Here is a 21,272-nt window from a genome sequence, read left to right as displayed (position 1 = left end):
GTAAAAGAATCTTTTTTTTTTTAAATAAACCTTAAGAGAGGTAAAATTTATTAAATGAAAAGGAAGGTACAAAGTCCATAAAAAGCGACAAAAATAAAAAAAAACCTATAAAATAATATTAAACCATAATGAAATTAAGAAAATCAGTACTTAGGAATCCCTAAGTATCATCAAGAAGAGACTTTTTAATTTATGAGGGAAGAGAATCCCACCAATTGAAATTGGAGAAACCTAAACTAATGTTGGCTAAAGTGTCAACAACACAATTACCTTCTTTGTAGATATGAGAACAATGAAAATGCATAGACTTTATCAAAGTTAGACAATTGAACCATCTAGTGCAGAGCTACCAAGGAGGTGAAAAGACGTCACTTTTGAGGAAAGAATAAGCAGTCAACGAATCACATTCTAACCACAATGAATGTTAGCGGTAAGCAAATTTGATAGCACAAATAATAGCATAAAATTCTGCATAAAAGGAAGTTTGATTCTCAATTGACATTGCAAAGCAGTCCAAAAAAGTTTCATGAGGACCTCTATAAATAGTGCCACAAGAAGCTGGACCTTGATTTCCTTTAGATAAACCGTCAGTATTAACTTTAACCCATGAAAAAATGGGAGGATGCCATAGAATTGTATGGATCTTTGGAGAAGTACGGAGAGACTTGTTCAAGCTAAGTAGGTTATAAATAAAAAAAGAGTCAGGAAGACTTATAAAGCCTGGGCATAGCTTACTCAAGTGAGAGATATAGCTCAAACATTGGTGCTTAATACGAGCAATTGAAGGACGAATATTTTCAAACTTTAGCTTATTCCTAGCCTTCCAAATTTGGTACAAAAGCACAAGGGAAGATATCAACCGCATATGAGATGTATGAGAGGAAAACTATTTGCTTAAAATAAAATTCCGAAGATCGTAAACATTGCCAGGTGGTGGGGGACAAGTGTTAAAAATAATGAAAGCCAATCCCAAAGTTCTTTAGCAAAATGACAGTTGAAAAGAAGATGGCTAATAGTTTCCTCACACTGCATAGTTGTACAAAGTTGGCAGGCAGAAACAATGTGCATGCCTCTAAGACGGAGATTGTCTTCCGTAGAAAGCCTTTCGTGGAAGAGCTTCCAAGCTAAGATGGAAAATTTGGGGTTATATACTTGCTCCATAAGGCTGCATTCCACTGATAAATAGAAGATTCACCAAGAAAAGATTTGTAGCAATTAGTAAGAGTTAACATACCGTTGCTAGAGTGCTCCCATATTAAGACATCATCCACAGGTTCAAGAGGAAGAGGAACTGCAAGAATTTGTGTTGTCAAAGTTGGAAAATATTGTTGAAAAGCCTCAGGAATTGACCAAGAATTTGCAGCAATCAAAGATGACACTTTAGATTTAAGATGTGAAGCATGAATATTAATAGGAAAGGTGCTCGCTATTGGAGCAAGAAGCCACTTATCAAGCCAAAGATTCACTGAATCACCACTACCAATAATCCATTTGCAGCTTTGGAAAAGTTTTGGAATAACAAGTTTCAAACCGGACCATATTGATGAGCTTTTATGAGTACTAGACATGCTGCCAAGGGAGAAATTAAAATGGCCTTTAAAGAAGATGCTCCAGGGAGAAGAATATGAGAAGATGTTCCAGGCCGTTTTTAGTAAAGCTGTAAAATTCAGATGATTAAAATCTCGCAGACCCAAACGACCTTTATTTTTTAGAGAGCAAACTGTGGGCCAAGAAACTGTAACCAGGTGCCTCCTGTCACAGCAACCTGTCCAAATAAAGTTTCAAGTCCAACATGAGATTTGATTAATAAGAGACTTTGGCCATCTATAAATCATGAAGCTGTGAAGAAGCATGGCCTGAATAACAGATTGCTCTAGATGGACCCTTCCAGCCATAGACAACAACCTACCCATCCAAAACTCTAGTTTAGATTTTACCTTATTGGCAAGACTTTGAAAATATATTCCTTTGGGGTGACCTTTAAAGATAGGAACTCCCAAATAATTGAAAGGAAATGAGCCTTCTTGGAATCCCAAGATAGATTGGGTGATATATTTTCTTTGAATGCATGAGAGCCACTGTAAAAGAAACTTTTGTCTTTATTGATGTATTGTCCAGAGGATCTACTATAGCAATCCAAAAAACACATTAAATTGTTAAGAGATCTCACGTCCCCTCTTGTAAAAACAAAAACATCATTTTCATAGAGACAGTGCGATGGCGGAGTGCAATCCCTCGGAGAAGAAATAGGCTTAACCAAACCTCTAGTGTGAAGATTTGTCAAACCTCTACTAAGCACATCCTTAGCCAGACAAACTAACAAGGGAGAAAGAGGGTCCCCTTGCCGAACTCCTCTACTGCAGGAGAAAAAACCACAAGGGCAGCCGTTTATAAGAATAGAGAGTTTTGTAGAATGTAATAAAGTATGCACCCATTTAATAAAAGTCTCAGAAAAACCGAAGCAACGAAGAACATGTAGAAGAAAATTCCACTCAAGAGAATCAAAAGTCTTTTTTATATCCAGTTTTAGCCCAAGGTTGCCACCCAAGTTTTTCCTGTCAAGGAGATTCACATTTTCAGACACCATTCCAATCGACTCCACAATGCTGCGACCTTTTATGAAAGCTGTCTGCTGGGGAGATAAAATTCTAGTAATAAACTTGCCCAAGCGATTAGCCAAAATTTTCGGAATGATTTTAAAAATAAAATTTCCAAGAGCAATAGGACGAAATTTTGAAATTTCATTCGCACCTGGCTCTTTAGGGATAAGCACGATAAAATTAGAATTCAGGTTCGGAAGAAGATATCCTTGTGAAAAGAACTGCTGAACAGAGTTAACTACATCAGCTCCTATAATATCGCAGCAAGACTGATAAAAGGAGCCTGAAAATCCATCTGGGCCTGGAGCACTGTGCGAATCCATTGAGAAAACAGTAGCTTTAATTTCATTCGCTTTAGGAATAGCAGTAAGAGAGGTATTTTCCTCTTGAGAAACAATATTAGGAATCACAGAGCAAATCTCAGCAAAATCAGAAGAAGTCCCTGAAGAGGTATAAAGGTTCTGATAATAAGCCACAATGTGATCAGAGATTAAAACAGGATTTGTGGTCAAAGAACCATCAATGCAAAGACTATTAAGAGAAGAGCGAGCAACTTTGGCCTTGCAGAATGCATTAAAAAACTTTAAGCAACGATCCCTGTCAGAAAGCCATTTAGTTCTAGCCTTTTCAGAACCACCGGTGGAAGATACGGCCGATTGAATAACAGAAAGCTTATTCCTGGTTTCGACAACATTGGCATGAACATTTCCAAAAGCCTACAAGTTCTAACTCTTTAAACAAGATTTCAAAGCTTTAAGTTTAGAAGTGAGAACAAACATAGGACACCCATAAAAATGAGAAGAATTCCAGCAAGATAAAACAATGTCTTTAAAAGATGAGTGCTCCAGCCACACCGAGTGGAATTTGAAAGGTCTGAGACCCAGAGATAAAGTTCCAGCACCTGAGATTAAAAGGGCACTATGATCCGAACATGTGCGGGGGGAGCACAACACATTTACTTATAGGCCAAGCATCATAAAATTGTAGGTTGCATAAGGCACGATCAAGGTGTTATTCCATATAACCACGAGAAACTGAACCATAAGACCAGGTGAATTGGTTTCCTTCCACCTCCAAATGAGAGAGATTGCAATTGTTAATCATACTAGAGAAGTCTGAGCAAGAAGTACCCAAAGGAAGATCACCACCGTGCCTTTCATGCGCTCCTAAAATAATATTAAAATCTCCTACCAGAAGCCAAGGGCATGAACACGAAGAGCTTAAGGAAATTAGCTCTTGCCATAAAATTTTACGATCAATGTAAGACATAGCTGCATAGACAAAAGTAAGATAGTAGGTAAAATTATCTAACATTATCTCAACTGTGATAGATGTTGAGTGCTAGAAGGTGTATATTTATAAAGGAGAAAATCGTCATTTTACATTTCAAGTCTTAATAACACCATTACTTTTATGTATTTAAGTCTCTTGTGATTTAATTATGTGTGTTTTATTTTAATTAAGTATTTTATATATTTTAAGGGCATCATGGTCATTTCAAAATGAACGAGAGATCAGACAGCAAAACGGACATCACTTTTGAACTCAGGACAGTCGAAAACCTTAGGAGGAGCATAAAAGAAAAAATATCATTATTCACATGTACGTATTATTTACATGTACGGTACTGTGCATGTTACTGTTCATGATAAAAGATAAATTGATATAGATTAAATAGCTGAAGGAAAATATTATTTCTTCTCCACTTCTTTTCTTTACATGATCCTGTACAATTTATACAAAGATAAGGAGGTATTTTAGGACTATGTTATGGCTTGACATAGGAGAGTTTCCTATTATATCCACGAAGATTGTGATTTGAGAAAGTTTAGGCTAAAACTAATACTAGCCGTTGTTGTCAAGTCTTGAACTTGGTAAGCCTTTAGCTGGAAAATTTATTCCTTCCTTTTGTAGAGTTCATGATTGCCTTGCTGTCATTGTCTTGATTGTGGTTGATTTGAAATTGATTCTTATCACATGATGATGTTCACATATACAAAATGATGATGTGGCATTGACTGATGAGGTGTCACGATTCTATTGGACTAAAATTCTTATATACTGTTGATCGGTGACGTGGCAACATGTTAGTAGACCAAAAATCGCGCGTACAGTACATGCATATACACGGAATTATTTACAACCAAACTGCATGGTCATTGTGAAATGTTTTAACTTTTCGTCGACAAATAATAATAATCTTGTCTAGATACCGCCCTGGTTTAACCGGCTCCCTAGTACAAGATTATTATTATTTAGCACAATAAGCCCTTAGCACCATATTTATTAGAGTGTGGTTCATGAGGAGTGGAAATCCCCCTCATGATTTAATTGACATTAATAAGAGATATTTAGCCCATTGTGCATGTTGATGCAGATCAAGATACATAGTGCTTCGATTATAATAGTTTCCACTTTAATTTAATTCTGTCATTTCAATTTAAATTTTAAGATATTCCAAATAATTTTTTACCATAAATCCAACCACCCACTTAGAAAATTAATTCTACACATAATTAAAATTTACCTCCTCGTGGGATTGACACTCGTCACCATTGATCTATTCTACAATAGATTCGTGCACTTGCGAGTTCAATAAAATTTGTACAACAATAGACTAGCTAAAAATGGCAATGATACTTGGTAAATTATGCATAGAAGCATAAAAAAGCCAAAGATTAGGCAAACAATCTCTAATGTTTGTGCAGACAAGCTTCATTTTGCAAGATTTCCAAAATAAAGGCGAAATAGAGTCAAATGACACCATTGGTTCTGAAATGCACAATAAGTCGGGTTTATGTGTGTGGCAGAGATTGGCTAATTCAGATTGAGTGTTTAAATTAGCCACACCCCTCAAATTCCAATAGAGAACTTTCATTTAGACAATATGGTAGTTTTGCCTCGGGTGAGGCTTGGGGAAGTGGACAAGGATGCTTGTCAAGCACGCTGCTTCCATTTTTTTGGCTCTGATTTAGAGATCACCAGCTGAAAACCATCTGCATCAATCGGATGGCTAGCGTCCTTAATAGCTTAATTCTCAATAAATTTTTATATTGCATTAATCTCTTGTAGCAATTGATCCGAACTAGTAGCTATCTCTGCTGCTGTTACTGAAGAGCCATCAGCAGCTAAGGCTTGAGCTGAATCATGCACAAAGTTGTCTGAAAAGTTCAAAGCTGGATCACCAGTGTAGTGTTCACTCAAATCATTATTAACATTCACATTTATCTCATTATCAACCTCCACTAATTCAGCATTTGAAACATTCTGTTCAGGAGATATATCATTAATAATCCCAGTCTCATTGGAACATGTACATCTTTATGCAACATTGTAGCGTTATCATCAAGTGCCACGGATACCTCTTGCTGCATCATACCAACATTAGCATCAATAGATAGCTTAGAAACTTCTTTGCTGCACTGTTGTGGCATTAACATCGGCAGAAGGTTTAGAAACTGGTCTATATACCATTATTGGAGTCCTTTTAATGTCATTTTTATTTATAGCAGGATCATTGTTGCATCGGCATTGAGATGATTTATGACCTAGGAGGCCACATGTATTACACCGGGGAGGGGAGGGGGGGGAGATTCTCATAGTGGATTCCAATTGAAAAGTTATATCCTTCGCGCTCCACAAGGATTAATATAGGAATGTCTGATAAATCAACCTCAACCAGGACACATGCATAATGTCCAAATAATCCATCATGTGTTGCGCGATCCAACTGAAGCGGATTACCAACGCCACATGCAATTTCCATCAAGGTGCGAGGATCCCAATATTCCTAGTTTAGACCATACATACGAATCCATACTTGCGAGTGAGATTGGACAGCTGGTGCATAAGGATCGAAATCAGGCTGCCATTGATAAAGTCGAAATACACCACAACCACCAAGAGAGCAAGTGCCTCCCGCCCATGCATTGCGCATGTCCTCTTCAAGAGAAAAATGGATGTCAAAGTAGCCTTTTGCAAGAGGCACTAGTCGCCATAGTCCAGAAGAGTTCTAATTTTTTTTTTTAAGAAACTGTTGTAAATCATTGGTGCGCATTGGTTTTGTTCCCTTATTGAGAATCAGACGACCAATAAGATTAGTTTTGCAGGTCTGAAGTCGCTGTTGAAAAACATTTTCTGAAATCTTGATACATGAGAGGTCGCCTCTTTTGATAAGCTTAATGAAGGTAAAAGAATCTTATTAAGGCTCAAACTAATTTTCATATTTAATTTTTGTGTGTGTGAATAATTTTATAGTGTGTGATCTCGTACTTTGTTAAGGTATCACTATTATAATTTTACCATACATCCTTCTGGATCCAAATTTATAATTTACCGATCAGCTTTCTTTAAGAAAATGTGCTGCAAAATATCGGAGACTATATTGGTGAATTTCAAGCATCCGACGAAAATAATTTAATGGGTGTTTGGAGAAATTATATGCGTATAAGGGTGTCTATTGATGTTAGGAAGCCTCTTAAGCGCCGTATGCGATTAAAGGAATCTGGTGGAGAATGGGTTTGGATAGATTTCAAGTATGAGCGTCTCTAAGTTTTTTGTTTCATATGTGGATTGTTGGGTCATATCGAAAGGCAATGCCCGTCCTTATACGATCATCCTAAATGTGACATCATAAAACCTTATGGGCAGTGGATGAAGGCGCCCATAAGACGAAATAACTTGAATTCCGGTGAGAGGTGGTTGCGTTCGGGGCCACTGGAGACGGGGGAAGCAAAAGATGGCAATAGCATGGAACCCGCGGATGTAATGAAAGTTGATTCCTTTCCTCACACAAAATCAGGACTTACTATATCTAGTGGTCAAGTGGATGGCGAGATTGAGGGGACTATGCGGGCTAATAAGGCAACTTATGGCTTGGTGCCAACTAATAGTCAATTCAAGAATAAAGGAAAGAACGTAATTGGCTCTGGTTTTGCACGTGAGGAGAAAGTGGGTTCGGAAGTGGGTTTTGACCTTGGGCTGGAAGAGAATTTGGGCTCTCAAAATGATACTTCTACTATGATGGATGGAGTGGTGATTCCAAAAAATGGATTAGCGGTGGGTCTTGTAGAACAGGCCCACTGAACCCAATGAGTATCCTTAGCTGGAACTGCCGTGGGCTGGGCCACCCACGGACAGTTCAAGTGTTGACAGAATTGGTAAAACACAAGAGGCCTTCTGTGGTTTTTTTAATGGAAACGTTAAGTTATAGAAATCAGCTGGAATATCTTAGACGTAAATTGGGCTTTGAAAATTTGTTTGTTGTGGATCGGGTGGGGTGCAGAGGTGGATTGGCTTTGTTCTGGGATGTAAAGACTGAAGCTCATTTAATTAAATGTGCAAAGAATTTTATAGATATAAAGATTGGTGGAGCGGGTTCGGGTTCTTGAAGAATGACCGGATATTATGGGTATCCGAAATCAGCAAGAAAACGCGATTCGTGGAATCTTCTACGCTATTTGGCTACAATTTCCTCTTTTCCTTGGGTATGCTTAGGGGACTTCAATGATCTTCTTTTAAACTTTGAGAAACGAGGGAGGCAAGCTCAACCCAACTGGAAGCTTAATGGGTTTCGAGAGGCAGTGGATGATGCATGTTTGGTGGATTTGGGGATGGAGGGCTACCAGTTCACTTGGGAGCGAGGTAGGGGGACATCAGAATGGGTTGAGGAGCGCTTAGATCGGGTTCTGGCTAATAGGGCTTGCTGTAGCTTATTTCCGACAGCCAAGGTTTGGAGTTTGGAGGCATCATGCTCAGATCACCTACTAATTTTTCTGGATCTAAAACCATCGACTCTTATTCCTCGGCACAATCATTTTTTATTTGAGAATTTGTGGTTGAGAGAACCAGAGTGTGCTGACATAATTGGTAGGAGCTGGAGCTCTACTGATGGTTTACCAATTCAGCAGAAGCTCAATGTCTGTGGAGTGGATTTGCTGAAGTGGGGTGGGAAGTTAGTTCGAGATTTCCGCAATTGTATTGCGGGCTGCAAGAAAAAGATGAACATGTTACGGGGTAGAAGAGACCAAGAGGGGCTGGAAGCTTTCACTGAAGCCCGAAAACAGTTCAACGAACTATTTCACAGTCACGAAGTTTACTGGAAACAGAGAGCTAAGTTGCTTTGGCTCAAGGAGGGAGACTTGAATTCCCAATTCTTTCATGCTATAGCCTCAACAAAGAAGAAGAAAAATACGGTTGAGAAGCTGCGAAATAATCAAGGTATGTGGGTTTTGAATACTCTTGAGCTTGATGATTTAATTGTTGAGCATTTTCAGAAACTATTTTCTTTTGGAGGGTGTTTTTGTGATCTAGTAGTATCTTGTATTGAGCCTAGTATAACCGTGATGCATAATCAATTGTTGTTGGAGCCGTTCACGGCTGTTGATGTTAAGGAGGCGTTATTCAGTATGCATTCGGATAAATCCATGGGGCCGGATGGTATGAACCCCGCCTTTTATCAGAAATTTTGGAATATAATTGGACAATATGTTACTAATGCGTGCCTACACTTTATTTCAACTCGCACCTTCCCTGATGAACTGAATGATACCTTAATTGTATTAATTCCTAAGAAGCTGCAGCCTGAAACTTTGACAGACATGCGCCCTATTGCATTGTGCAATGTCTTATACAAGATAGTTGCAAAGATGCTTGCAAATAGAATGAAGCTGGTATTAGACTCTGTCATTTCTGAATCCCAGAGTGCATTTGTTCCGGGCAGAGCAATCACTGACAATATCCTCATATCGGCTGAAATTGTTCATTTTCTCAAAAGAAAGAAGCAAGCAAAGACGGGTACAGTGGCGTTCAAGATTGACATGTCAAAAGCATATAATCAGATTGAATGAGACTTCTTAAAGGTTGTGATGTTGAGGATGGGATTTGATGAGGGTTGGGTGGATCTTATTATGTTGTGTGATTCTACAGTGAGTTATAAAGTGCTAAGGAATGGGGCGGAAGTGGGGCCGATTATCCCAAGTAGAGGGCTTCGACAGGGTGATCCGTTATCTCTTTATTTATTTATAATTTGTGCTGAGGGTCTTAGTTCGTTGATCTGTAATCAGGAAAGGGCTGGATTTCTTCATGGGATCAAAGTGGCTAGGAGTGCACCTAGCATTTCTCACCTATTCTTTGCCGATGATTGTTTACTCTTTTTTAAAGCCAATCTAAATGAAGCCAGAATTATAAAGAGTTTGCTGGCTATTTATGGTATTATAAATTTTCTCAAATAGAATGAAGCCAATCTAAATGAAGCCAAAAGGATCCAAAAAGATGAATTATAAATTTGCACCTATAAAAATAAAACACAAGTGAATCATTATTATTAAGTGCAAAACATCAATATTAAGAAAAGTAAACAATGCAAAATTAGTGCATAAATTGCACTCTAACAGGTACTAATTTTACTGCAGCCCTGCAGCTACCTGCCTTCAAAGTGGGTCTCTGGTGTTGATCAGTCCATGCGCTCTGGTTGCCGCCTACCATTTAATAATTTCAAAAGAAAACGCCATAATTGTTATAACTATGGAATGGTTTTTTGTCATTCATCCAGCAGTAAGAAGTCTCTAAAGGCTTCAATGGCACCAAATCCCAACAAACCTTATCGCATCTGTGATAATTGTTTCAGTAAACTAAGAAAAGCCTTTCACACTGATGATTCATCACATTCCTCTGTGAGTAGAAGAGGAAGCATCAATCAGGGTCCTAATGAATTTATTGATAAAGATGAGAAGTTGGGTTCTAGGTCTCGTGCACAACTTGCAAGATTTTCTTCGATGGAATAGTTTAAGCAATCAGAAGGCAGATACAAGAGGAACAAGAAACTAGAATTTAATAGCAGCCGAGTTGCACCTATTCCAAATGGAAGCACGAAATGGCGAGCACTCAATATTCCTAAACCTTTCAATGCCATGTTTGGATCATCCAAGAAGTTCTTCTCAGCTTCTGTTCCTGGGTCGAGAATTGTATCACGAGCAACATCGCCAATATCAAGGCGGCCCAGCCCACCTCGTTCAACCACATCGACCCCGACTCTTGGAGGACCTACCTCGCCTAAAATCCTTGTGGATGATGCAAAAAGGACCAACGATCGCGTTGGCCAAGAGGTTTTAAATTAAGAGAATAGGTATTTGCTTTTCTCTAATTACAAGTGATTAATTGAGTGAACTTCCTAAAATACTTGCATTACGCATCAATAATAGCTTGAGCTAATAGATGCTTTACATGGTTATCTGCTTGATTATTTAAATTCAATGTAATAGTAGTTTCAGAGCCAAATTTCATTCGCTAAATATATTTAGCAATGCTCCTTAGTATCCAGAAATCAAGAATCATAGCCATATTTAATGAGATATAGCTCAACACAAAGTTTGCGTAAAATCCACATGATGACCAATGAAAATAAGCAAAATGAAAATAAAGGTCTAATGCAGCCATTTCTCTCCATTCATTGCCTATGGCATTGCAAACGTAATAGTTTGGGAATTCAATCTGTTTGACCATCATGAAAATTTAATGGCTAGAAGTTTGTGAAGAGATCTTCTTCCCCCCTTCAATTTTATTAGTGCAATTTCATGAGCTTTTTATGTGATGCTAAATCCTTCAGGCATACGTTTTTGGTTTAGAAGCTGTAAGCTCTAGAAAAATTATGAATGGATAGAATCCAGACCTCAAGATCCCAACAGGTTACTATTTAATTCCTTAAATATTGTTATTTGCTTTTTGGAGCTAGTTATTGAGCGTTATCTCCAGAGCAGGCAGGTTGTTAAGTAAAGTCTTTATTTATTCATTTATTTTTTTCCCAATAGCCATATTAAACTTTTCCTTCTTCTGTTTTGGCAGAATGCTGATCCCTCTCTATCTCTCGCAGGTGGAGAATCATACTCGGAAAGCTCAACTTCAAGAGGTTGAGCTGGAAAGGACAACTAAACAGTTGAAGGAGGCAATAGCAATTGCAGGGGAAGAGACTGCAAAATGCAAAGCAGCAAAGGAAGTGATTAAGTCATTGACTGCCCAAGTAAGGCAGTTTTCTTTATTCATTAGTATTATGTCTTATGGAATTATTTGTAAGTGGCATCAAAATAAGGATCTAATTAGCGCCTTTATTCTAGATGGTGAGTAGATTCATTAGTTTTACTGACTGTGCTTACACTTATAATCACACTTTATATTGATGATGCCTTTGTTATTCTTGTTGAATAGTTGAAGGATATGGCTGAGAGACTGCCAGTAGGGACACTACGGAACATCAAATCACCAACATTTACTTTCTTTAGTTCCAGTCCTCCTTCCATCGATGTGTCAAATGCTTCAATTGATCGGCTAGGTGGTCAAACAGCAGCTCAAGAACGGGATCAAACAACCTTTTGCTTTCTAATGGGTCCAGCACTGCCAGTAATCGTAGCTCCAAACAATGCCAGTCGGAAGCGGCAACTAGAAATGGGAGCAGAACTGAAGAAGGTGAATCATCTAATGACAATGAATGGATTGAGCAAGATGATCCTGGTGGATATATAGCACTTACCTCACTACCAGGAGGTCTCAATTATCTTAAAAGAGTTCGCTTCAGGTATGATATCTAATGCCCAGTTGCGACAACCAGTGACACGAAATGGCTTAGGTACCATTTAGTAACTTGCGCCTTTTCCTTTAATTTTTTAATCTTACAATAATGGCTCTCAATTATGAAAACTAGCACACAGCACATATGCTGAATAACAACTTGATTTATTGACAATTAGTTTAAAATAAATTCCATTTAGGCATCCTTATATCGACAAGCTCGAAATCAGTATTCCGACAAGTGTTTAGAGTGCCTAGTTGCGTTGGTCCCCTTGACATTAATGTAAAGTTCCTCGGGCTATCTTATTGTAATTCTAGGGATGATTGCACTTTTGATAATTGCAGAATTGATTTTTTTCCCCTTCCATCTTTTCTGTACACTCGGAAGCCGCTTAGTGAAAAAACAAGCAGAGCAGTGGTGGGCAGAGAACAGAGCAAGAGTATATGAACAATACAACGTACGCACGATTGATAAGGCAAGTGTTGGTGTTGGAATTGAGGGCTTTGGTCATTAACACTAGGAAAACAATCATCTATAAATGTAATGATCTGTGTACAATTCTGCGCTATTTATATGGAGTTCAATATAGATCAATTATATTTGGTTTCCATCTTTTATTTATTTTATTTTATTTTATTTAAAAGAGGTTTATGGAAACGAGAATTGATAAAAGAAGAAAAGAGATATAGAGGGGCTTGATTGTGCTTTTCTTTTTCACCTCTTGATTTATCTTTCTTTTGACCTAATTTCTTTTTTTCCGCCAATTAGTACCTTGTGTTGAGGGGTTGATGGAGGGTGAGAAATGGAAATTCTTATTAGAGGTTGCTGGCTCTTAATTGAAAGCAGCTGCCACGTAAATTCATAATCAAATACTTCGGCAGATCTTTATGTCAGTTCTCATTTAGTTCAACCTTGTTCAAGGAAGTTTCCGTGTACATTACATTAGTGATGTGTTTATTTATCAGTAATTGGAATGAAAATTAAAGAATGAACATTAATAATTTATTTATAAAGTTGAGATACAAATTTTACTTTTTAAATGATATAAAACTTGATGTGTCATTTATTCATTAGTGCTACGAATAATAAATACATCACCATCAATAATTGGTAACATGTCATTTAGATGCAAATTTTAAGCATATCATGATTATGAAAATACATATCTAAATCATAAATGACTAATAAAGTATAGGTGGTTTAAGAATCTTAAGAAGTTAAAGTTATAGTTACAATATTTAGTTTTAGACATAACTTGAGAGGACACATAACTTGCATCATTGGTTTGTAATCAAAATAATCTCTTATGTAAACTGAGGAGATATATGTTGGTTAAAAATCAATTTTTTTAAATTTTTATAAAAACTTTTAGAACCGATCTCATACAATACATAGGAATTCGTAATTTAGAAAATCATACCTCAACAATTTAAGAAGATGAATGATAAAAAATAATTCAAGTTCCCAGATCACGATCCGTCACCAATGATCTTCCAGGTTATAACTCAGATTTGATTTGTACTTGACGTGTGAGCGACTTTATCACAACTAAAAGTAACTAGCAAGAGAAAATATTCCTCTCAATTTTAGAGAGAAAATTTTTTTTCTTCGATCTGTATAATGTAGCCTCTTTTTTTCTTTTAGAGAAAATAAGCTATTTTATATCTCTATTTTGTGGAAACACTAAGCTCCATATTTATATATATTTTTTAATTCTATTAAATCACGTTTGATTTAAATTAAAAAATATTAAAAACCAAAAGTGGCCTTACTTGTTTTTGTGTTTTAGGGGCCCATCTTATAAAATAACACAAAACCCCTTACATACAAGCATATTAAATGAAGTCTCCTACTAAATAATATATTTAGGTTTTTAACCCAAATAGCTAGTCATCTTACTTATTAATTCAGTAGCGGCGCAATTAATTAAATGAGTTAACCCGGGGATCATATGGGTACATACAATAGTGGCTACAATAATTAGGCTTGTAATTAAACTAACCAAATTATTTAATTCCAAATATACTTCAGTAAAAGATTAGAACTGACTTCCATAATTGTATGCTACATAGGATAGTGTTCTCGAATAATAATTCGACCCATGCTACATTGATTTCTTTATTGCATAATCTTTTGTATCACATCGTTAATTAAATCGATATCTCAAATGTCCAATCAATTTAATTACATTTTGTTCCTTGATACTTACTGGTTTTCTCTATTGATCATTTTCAACATACTAAATATGTTGACATACTCTGGCCAGAGAATTCTATGATCGAGTGTCGAAAACCCATCAAAAGATGTGTTGTACAAATTCTATATTGTTAATCTATAACTTCAATACTCATAATTGCTCCCACCAACATACTAGGTAATCTTGATTACAAGTGTGTGTCGTGCCCATTGGTAACTCAAATAAAATAACAATTACAATAATGAAATTATAACTAACTCAAGATTAAGATTACAGTAAATCAATGTCTATGAGATTTAATAAATCTGACAGTTATTACAAAGTTAATTAAATCTCATATGTGATCTTGTTCAATGTAATCGTACTACATCAATAAATTTGTACATGATTAAGACAAATCATTCAATGAATTTATTACAATCTATACCTCGTACTACATCAATAAATTTGTACATGATTAAGACAAATCATTCAATGAATTTATTACAATCTATACCTACATGATTAAAGAGCATATTTTCCCAACAATATATCCACTAAAGCTTGCTGGAAATCTGAGTCTGATTAATGTTGCATAAATCCTCCATAGTTCCTTGAATCATCATTCTCCTTTGCTCTTCTTGAAACCTCTCCATAACTGACTGCGGCAAGCATATTGGTACAAAAATTCCAGGCTCTCCATTCTTGTTTTGGTGCTTAACAAAGAAGCTGATCAATTCTACAGCCCCAGCAGTTCCAGCATAAATTGGTTTCCCCCATCCAAGATCAACCTCTCCAAATCCAAGATTGCTTAGATCCGAAACAATGAAATTTCCCCTAGTCGGGAACTTGATTCGTCGCCCTTTGATCACCATAAGATCCGCCACAGACCTTATATACTCATCATTCATTTGAGCCTTTGCCTTTTTCACCAATTCAACAGCGTATCCTATTGGATTTTTGCATAAGTGTTCAGCTTTTGAACAAACAGCTGGAAATGCAAAGGCATTGCCATAATAACCTGAAGGAATATCCGTTTTATAACGTTTTCCACGTGCGTTAATAATACAAGAAACTCGAGCAATCTCTTCAGGTTCAAGCTTGAGTGCAATTGTTCGACATTTCCATATAAAAGCAGTTAATAGATCAAATGTTGAACAGTCTTTGAGGTGAAAAGGAAGCTGATTTCTTAGTGCTTTGGTCTCTTTGGCGCCAAAGTAGAACGATTTGTGAGCCATGTTGTCACTTGGAACCTCATTGTTGTTTATTTCATCATACTCATGGTGGATACATGTAACTCGTGGGGGATTTCTGGCATTTAAGATGTGTCGTTGCCAAATTGGAAACAAGGTTGGTGAGCATTTCCCACGTACCATGTCCTCTATGCCTTTTAAGAATTGTACCAAACCAGAACCATCACACATTGTGTGGTTCATACGTAATGCAAAAATGAATCCTCCGCATGTCAAACGTGTCACCTATAGATATAGAATTATTCAAAGTTTGATTATGATGATAACAGAACATGATATATATATACCTTAAAAAATCATTATATAATTTAAAAGTTACTAAAGATCTCTTTAATGATCTTTTTTCATGTATCATTATTATCATTATTAGTAATTTTTTATAATAACTGCAAACTCAACACAAACACAACACAAAATAATAGAACTAGCTGCATGTCACATGGTTATTAAATAAATGAATTTGGATCACCCCGTTCAATAATCATATTGAGTTTGAATTTAAAGTTTTCCAAAAAAACCATGTACGTGTGGGAATTGATACATCTATTTATTTAAACAAAGTTCAAATTGATATTTTTAGTCCCTTTCTTCCCTAAAGATGATTCAAACTTGAATAATTAGTCAAATAATATTATTTAAAAACCACTCGTCTTAGCACTAAATCAATCTTCATCATATATTACTACTATTTTTTTTTTCAAATTCTAAAATCACAAAATAAACTTACATACTAATTAAAGTAAAGAGAGACTCACTTGAATTAAGAACAAAGGGCAACCAAGAATGCCTTCAGAGCCTGGAACATCATAAAGCAGTTGGTTCAAATACGGGCATGGTGGCTGAATATCATCTCCAAGCTGCTCAAGTGTGAAGTTGGCATCAGCCTCAATAAACAAGACTCCTTCAGCATTGCATTCCACCATAAGCCTGCGGTTGTAACCTTCTTTAAGCCTGCCAGCTAAAGGGTAGTAAAACACAAGTGCTTTACTTATTGCTTCTCTAATGACCTTAACAGGGTCTCTTCCTTGCATTGAAGGTGAAGGGTCATTCTTGTAAAAGAATATTACTGGTACATGAAACCTTAGGCTTTCTTGGTCATCTATATCTGAAAGTTGCTTCACTTCTCGTGGTGTTGGCCTCGCCGGAACAATTAGTTCGGGTGCCTGCCGAGTAACCGACAGAACTTGGGAAAATTTTGACACCATTAGTTAGGGAGTATGAGTTTCTTGAAGTAGATATGTAATTGGTTGCCTCAACGGTGCATGCTTCATCCTTTATTTATAGTAGTTAGTAGTAACAGGACGATAGAACAGAAGACACACGTCAACACGAGAGCCTGTGTCAAATCACCGTGCTAAAACGAGTAATTTTAATTTTTCACGGGTCTATATAATTGGGATCAAAGTAATAATTGATATTTTAAAATTTTAAATGATATATTATTTATTAAATAATTAATAATTTTTTTTATAAAATTTAAGTGAATTAATTATATTATATTATTAATAAATTAATAAATATTATTTTATTTAAATATAAAATTTAAGATATCTACTGCACCTCATTAAGATAAGGGTTGGATAGGCTCCGCGCAACGTGCATCATGCACTATATTGTAAAAAACATGTGATGAATTGGAGATCACGCTATATGGTGAAAAACACGTGATGAATTGGAGATCACGTTCCTCGCAAGTTTAACTGAAGTAGACGGATGACGACATGAGTGCAAGGGTAGGATTGATTGGATGGAAAAGGGTGGACACGGTGATTAATTCTCCACCTCTCATTTCTCTGATTGTGAAGGTTACATTCCCCTTAGCTTGAATTGTGAAATCAAGTTCCAGCCGCGTATGCAATGAAGAGACCACAACCACAAGTGCAAGGGACCATCATTAATCTGGCCATCTTCTAATAAAACATGTTTAAAGGAGAATGCAGACATCTTCTAATAAAACATGTTTTATTTTTCCTAGTAAACTATCAATGTAATAATGATTAGGGTGTTGTTGCAAATCAGCAAATATACTCTTTCATGCGATTGATAGTTGATTGGTGCTTTGTTCCTCAAGCATTTGCCGTCTTAAAGTAAATCCGGCTGTCATTTTGCTTTTTGTGAGAATGAGGGCATATAATACAATGAAACTAAGCAGCATTTAACAAATCAACAAATGGAAAAAGTAAGGTTGGGATGCATGTCAATTTTGTTTTTTTTTTAATTTTTGTTTAGAGGTATTACAGCATTTTGATATATTACAATTTAAGATCTATTGAAAATAATTTCTAATATATATAATTCTATCATCTAGCCAACGTAGTTTTAAAATTTGCTACCACTGACAACTAGAGAGATATCACCCATATTCTACATTTAATTTTGTAGTAAGAAAAGAGAACCCCATGACAGCTCGATCTAATTTTTTATTAATGTATATATATGGGTGCTTTTTTGTTTTCAATCTGAGAGTTTTGGATTAAAAGTTTTGAATTAAAAATTACAAGGCCACCATTTGTCTATGTATGGTAGGTTTCATCATATGCAATCAATAAATTAAAAGTAGAAAGGGGTTAGGAAATCTAACAACCCCAATGGGTAAAGAAAATTGTATTTGCATAATTAAACTGCAGCCATTAATCGTTATTTATTTATCTTTATTGTAAGCTTGACTACTTGAATGAGTATATTTATCATATTAATCCTTAGCCGAAGCAAAAATTTGCCTCACTCAACTATTTGCTTTTGATTACACTTAGGGGTGGGTAAAGAAATTGTTACTCCCATAAAAACCAAATCGAATTGACGGTTTAGTTCGACTCAGTTCAGTTTAAAAAATTAAAGAAATCAGTTTATATAAAAAAATTAAAAACATAAAATACAAAGAAATTTACGATTTAAAACCGGAAAAACTTAACCGAATTGGCAATCGGTTTGGATTATGTTTTATGAAAAGCTGATCAGTTTCAGTTCGATCAAGAATCGAATCGACCCAGGAGAAGTTCTTTCCTGAATGGAAGATTTAGTAAACATCTGCAACAGATAAATGGTGGTCCTAAAATACCTGCAAATAACTGCTTTTGCGTCTACATACATCATAAGGATGCTAAAACATAGTACAATAGTGCTTGCAACCAACCCCACCTTTGCTGTTGCCATCATTAATGACGAGAAAGAAGACATCTTCGTTAAAATTAAAAAAAAAAAAAAATATATATATATATATATATATATATATATATATATATATATATTCGAAAAAAAATAAATGTATTTTTATTTCACAAATGAACAAATGAAAAAAGTGCGGCTGGGATGCTTGTCAATGTTTTTGAATTATTACAAATTATTGATATATTACACTATGAGCTCTATTGAAAATAATTTGTAATATATAATTCAGAGGTGTCTAATCATAATTTAGAATTCTGCTCCCACTAACAATTTGGAGAGAAATTTATCATATTTCTTATTTTGTGGAAAGGTAAAAGAATCTTATGAAGGCTCAAACTGATTTTCGTATTTAATTTTTGTACGTGTGAACAATCTTAGAGTGCGCGATCTCACAATTTTTGTTCAAGTATCCGATGCTCACAATATTATATTAGAAAAATTATTTAACCAAAAAGATTAAACTAATAAATGAAGACCTAACAATAATATTGAAACTAAAATAAGTCCCAATGCTTCAATATTTGTTTCGTGAAGGCAGTACGCACGGCCACTTGCTTGTTGCAAACTTCTGTTGATCATATATAACAACAATGAATGAGGGGCCATTGGTGTTGTAGTTTGTACATGTCTTGTGTTGCGTGTTTCATTGCTCAAAAAAGTTAAAATAACTAGCTCTTATTTTAAAAAAAAATTAATTTGGTGAATTCTTCTTTACCAAATTAACTAATTAATCTTTTAAAGGTTTTGAAGAAGCTGGGGAAGAAAAAAGAGGTTATAAAATGTGCAGAGAAAGAACTCAAATGAGTCTCACTTTAAATTACCTCAAAAAAAATCTCAGAAAAAAAATCAGATTATAAGAGAATTTGAATGCATGTATCACGTGGATGGGACTGCAGAGGACCTAATATTATACGTTTCCCTAAGCATCTACCTGTAGATAAATGTAGGTGTAAAAAAATCGGGAAATTTATCAAATTAGTCATAATACTTTAAGAAATTACAAAACTAACCACACAAGTTTTTTTTATATCAAAACTAGCCAAACAATAAACTTTTGGACCACATTACCCATGTCAATCCCACCCAAAGCTCACCAAAACCTAAATTTTGGACCACAATAGCCTAAATTTTGTGTAATATAATTTTTTGTGCGACAGATAAGTTTTCGCACAAAATTTGGTGTGATGGAAACCTGTCACACAAAATTTCAAATTGTGTAATATGATTTTTTGTGTGACAGCTGGTGCGATGGGAACTTGTCGCACAAAATTTCAGATTGTGTAATTTGTTTTTTTGTGCGACAAATAAGTAGTCGCACAAAATTTGGTGCGACGGGCACCTATCGCACAAAAATTTTGAATTTTCACGAATTGGTCAGCACCCATTGCAACATATTACCGCCAACACAATTCGACAATACACCACCACCACCAACACCATCAGAACAACACACAACCACAACACAACACAAGAACAATATAAATGATGTGTTTGAAATTGCTAACCTAGGATTTTTAAACTTCAACTGTTGATCTTGGAGATTTTGATTGCTATTAGATGTGATTTTAGTGGAATTGGTGTTGTTGAACGAGATTTCGATGAGATTGCTGTCGATGATGGTCTCCGATTTGGCTCTCTATGGTGCTTCTAGGTTTTGTGAGAAGTGTGGGTGAGTTAGAGATTTTGGTGAGCTTTGGGTGAGATTGACAGGGATATTGTGGTCCAAAAGTTTGTTGTTTGATTAGTTTTGATATAAAAAACCTTGTGTGGTTAATTTTATAATTTTCTAAAATATTATGGTTAGTTTGGTAAATTTTCCAAAAAAATCGAAAAGGAGATAGGAGCCTCCTAAAATAAATAAATAAATAAATCGTGGAGAAAATCACTTAAAGTGCGACTTTGGAGTTGTCTGATGAGCTCCAAATTGGAGCCTTCTTGTTCTTGTTGCCTACATTTTATGAGAGAAACATTTTGCAAGTGACCGGTAAAAACGACAATAGGAATAGCCGTTTCGGTTGCCCTCCTATCTGCTTTATGGCCCTGAATCATCACTCGCTAAGTGGCCGCAAAAAAGTAGAAAGAAAGAAATTATTGAGTATAAATATTAGGGGTGGGTAAAATCGGGTTCGGGTCAACCCGATCGGGTTTCGGGTTGTTCGGGTTAGACAAGGAACAATCCGAACATAACCCGAATTAATGACCCGACCAGAACCGACCCGAACTATGTTCGGGTTGGATTTAAAATGGGTAGAATTGAGTTCGGGTTAATTTGGGTTAGTTCGGGTCAATTCGGGTCAATTTGGGTTAGTTCTGGTCAATTCGGGTCAGTTCGGGTCGGTTGAAATAGGGTCAGTTCGGATCAATTCGAGTCAGTTCGGGTCGGTTGAAATCATGTCAATTCGGGTCAGTACGTTTTTTTTTTTTTTTAAGAACCCGATCGGGTATTCGGATCTGGTCGAGTTTGACCCGAACCGATCACAACCCGATCGAATTTGTAAATTTCAAACTGATCG

The 21,272-nt window shown here is 36.0% G+C and overlaps 1 protein-coding gene across 1 annotated transcript; it reads right to left on the bottom strand.

Moving 5' to 3' along the window:
• Nucleotides 1–14,818: 14,818 nt before the first annotated feature.
• On the bottom strand, nucleotides 14,819–16,859 carry LOC18050771 (methanol O-anthraniloyltransferase). The gene is made up of 2 exons (XM_024191594.1): nucleotides 16,347–16,859; nucleotides 14,819–15,816 (listed from the first exon to the last, which is right to left on the bottom strand). The coding sequence occupies exons 1-2, from the start codon at nucleotides 16,794–16,796 to the stop codon at nucleotides 14,896–14,898; spliced, it is 1,371 nt and encodes a 456-aa protein (XP_024047362.1). The 5' UTR covers nucleotides 16,797–16,859; the 3' UTR covers nucleotides 14,819–14,895.
• Nucleotides 16,860–21,272: the final 4,413 nt, after the last annotated feature.

Source organism: Citrus clementina, unplaced genomic scaffold (assembly GCF_000493195.1).
Source record: "Citrus clementina cultivar Clemenules unplaced genomic scaffold, Citrus_clementina_v1.0 scaffold_2, whole genome shotgun sequence".
Taxonomy (NCBI): domain Eukaryota; kingdom Viridiplantae; phylum Streptophyta; class Magnoliopsida; order Sapindales; family Rutaceae; genus Citrus; species Citrus x clementina.
Note: the sequence above shows the minus strand (reverse complement) of the source record. Positions and strands in the feature narration are given on the sequence as shown.

What these genes read in the sequence shown, in the direction of transcription:
- LOC18050771 (XM_024191594.1), bottom strand. Translation starts at nt 16,796, where the DNA reads ATGGTGTCAAAATTTTCCCAAGTTCTGTCGGTTACTCGGCAGGCACCC. An exon ending in GCCCTTTGTTCTTAATTCAA is followed by an intron (nt 15,817 to 16,346) that starts GTGAGTCTCTCT and finishes CTATATCTATAG; the next exon opens with GTGACACGTTTGACATGCGG.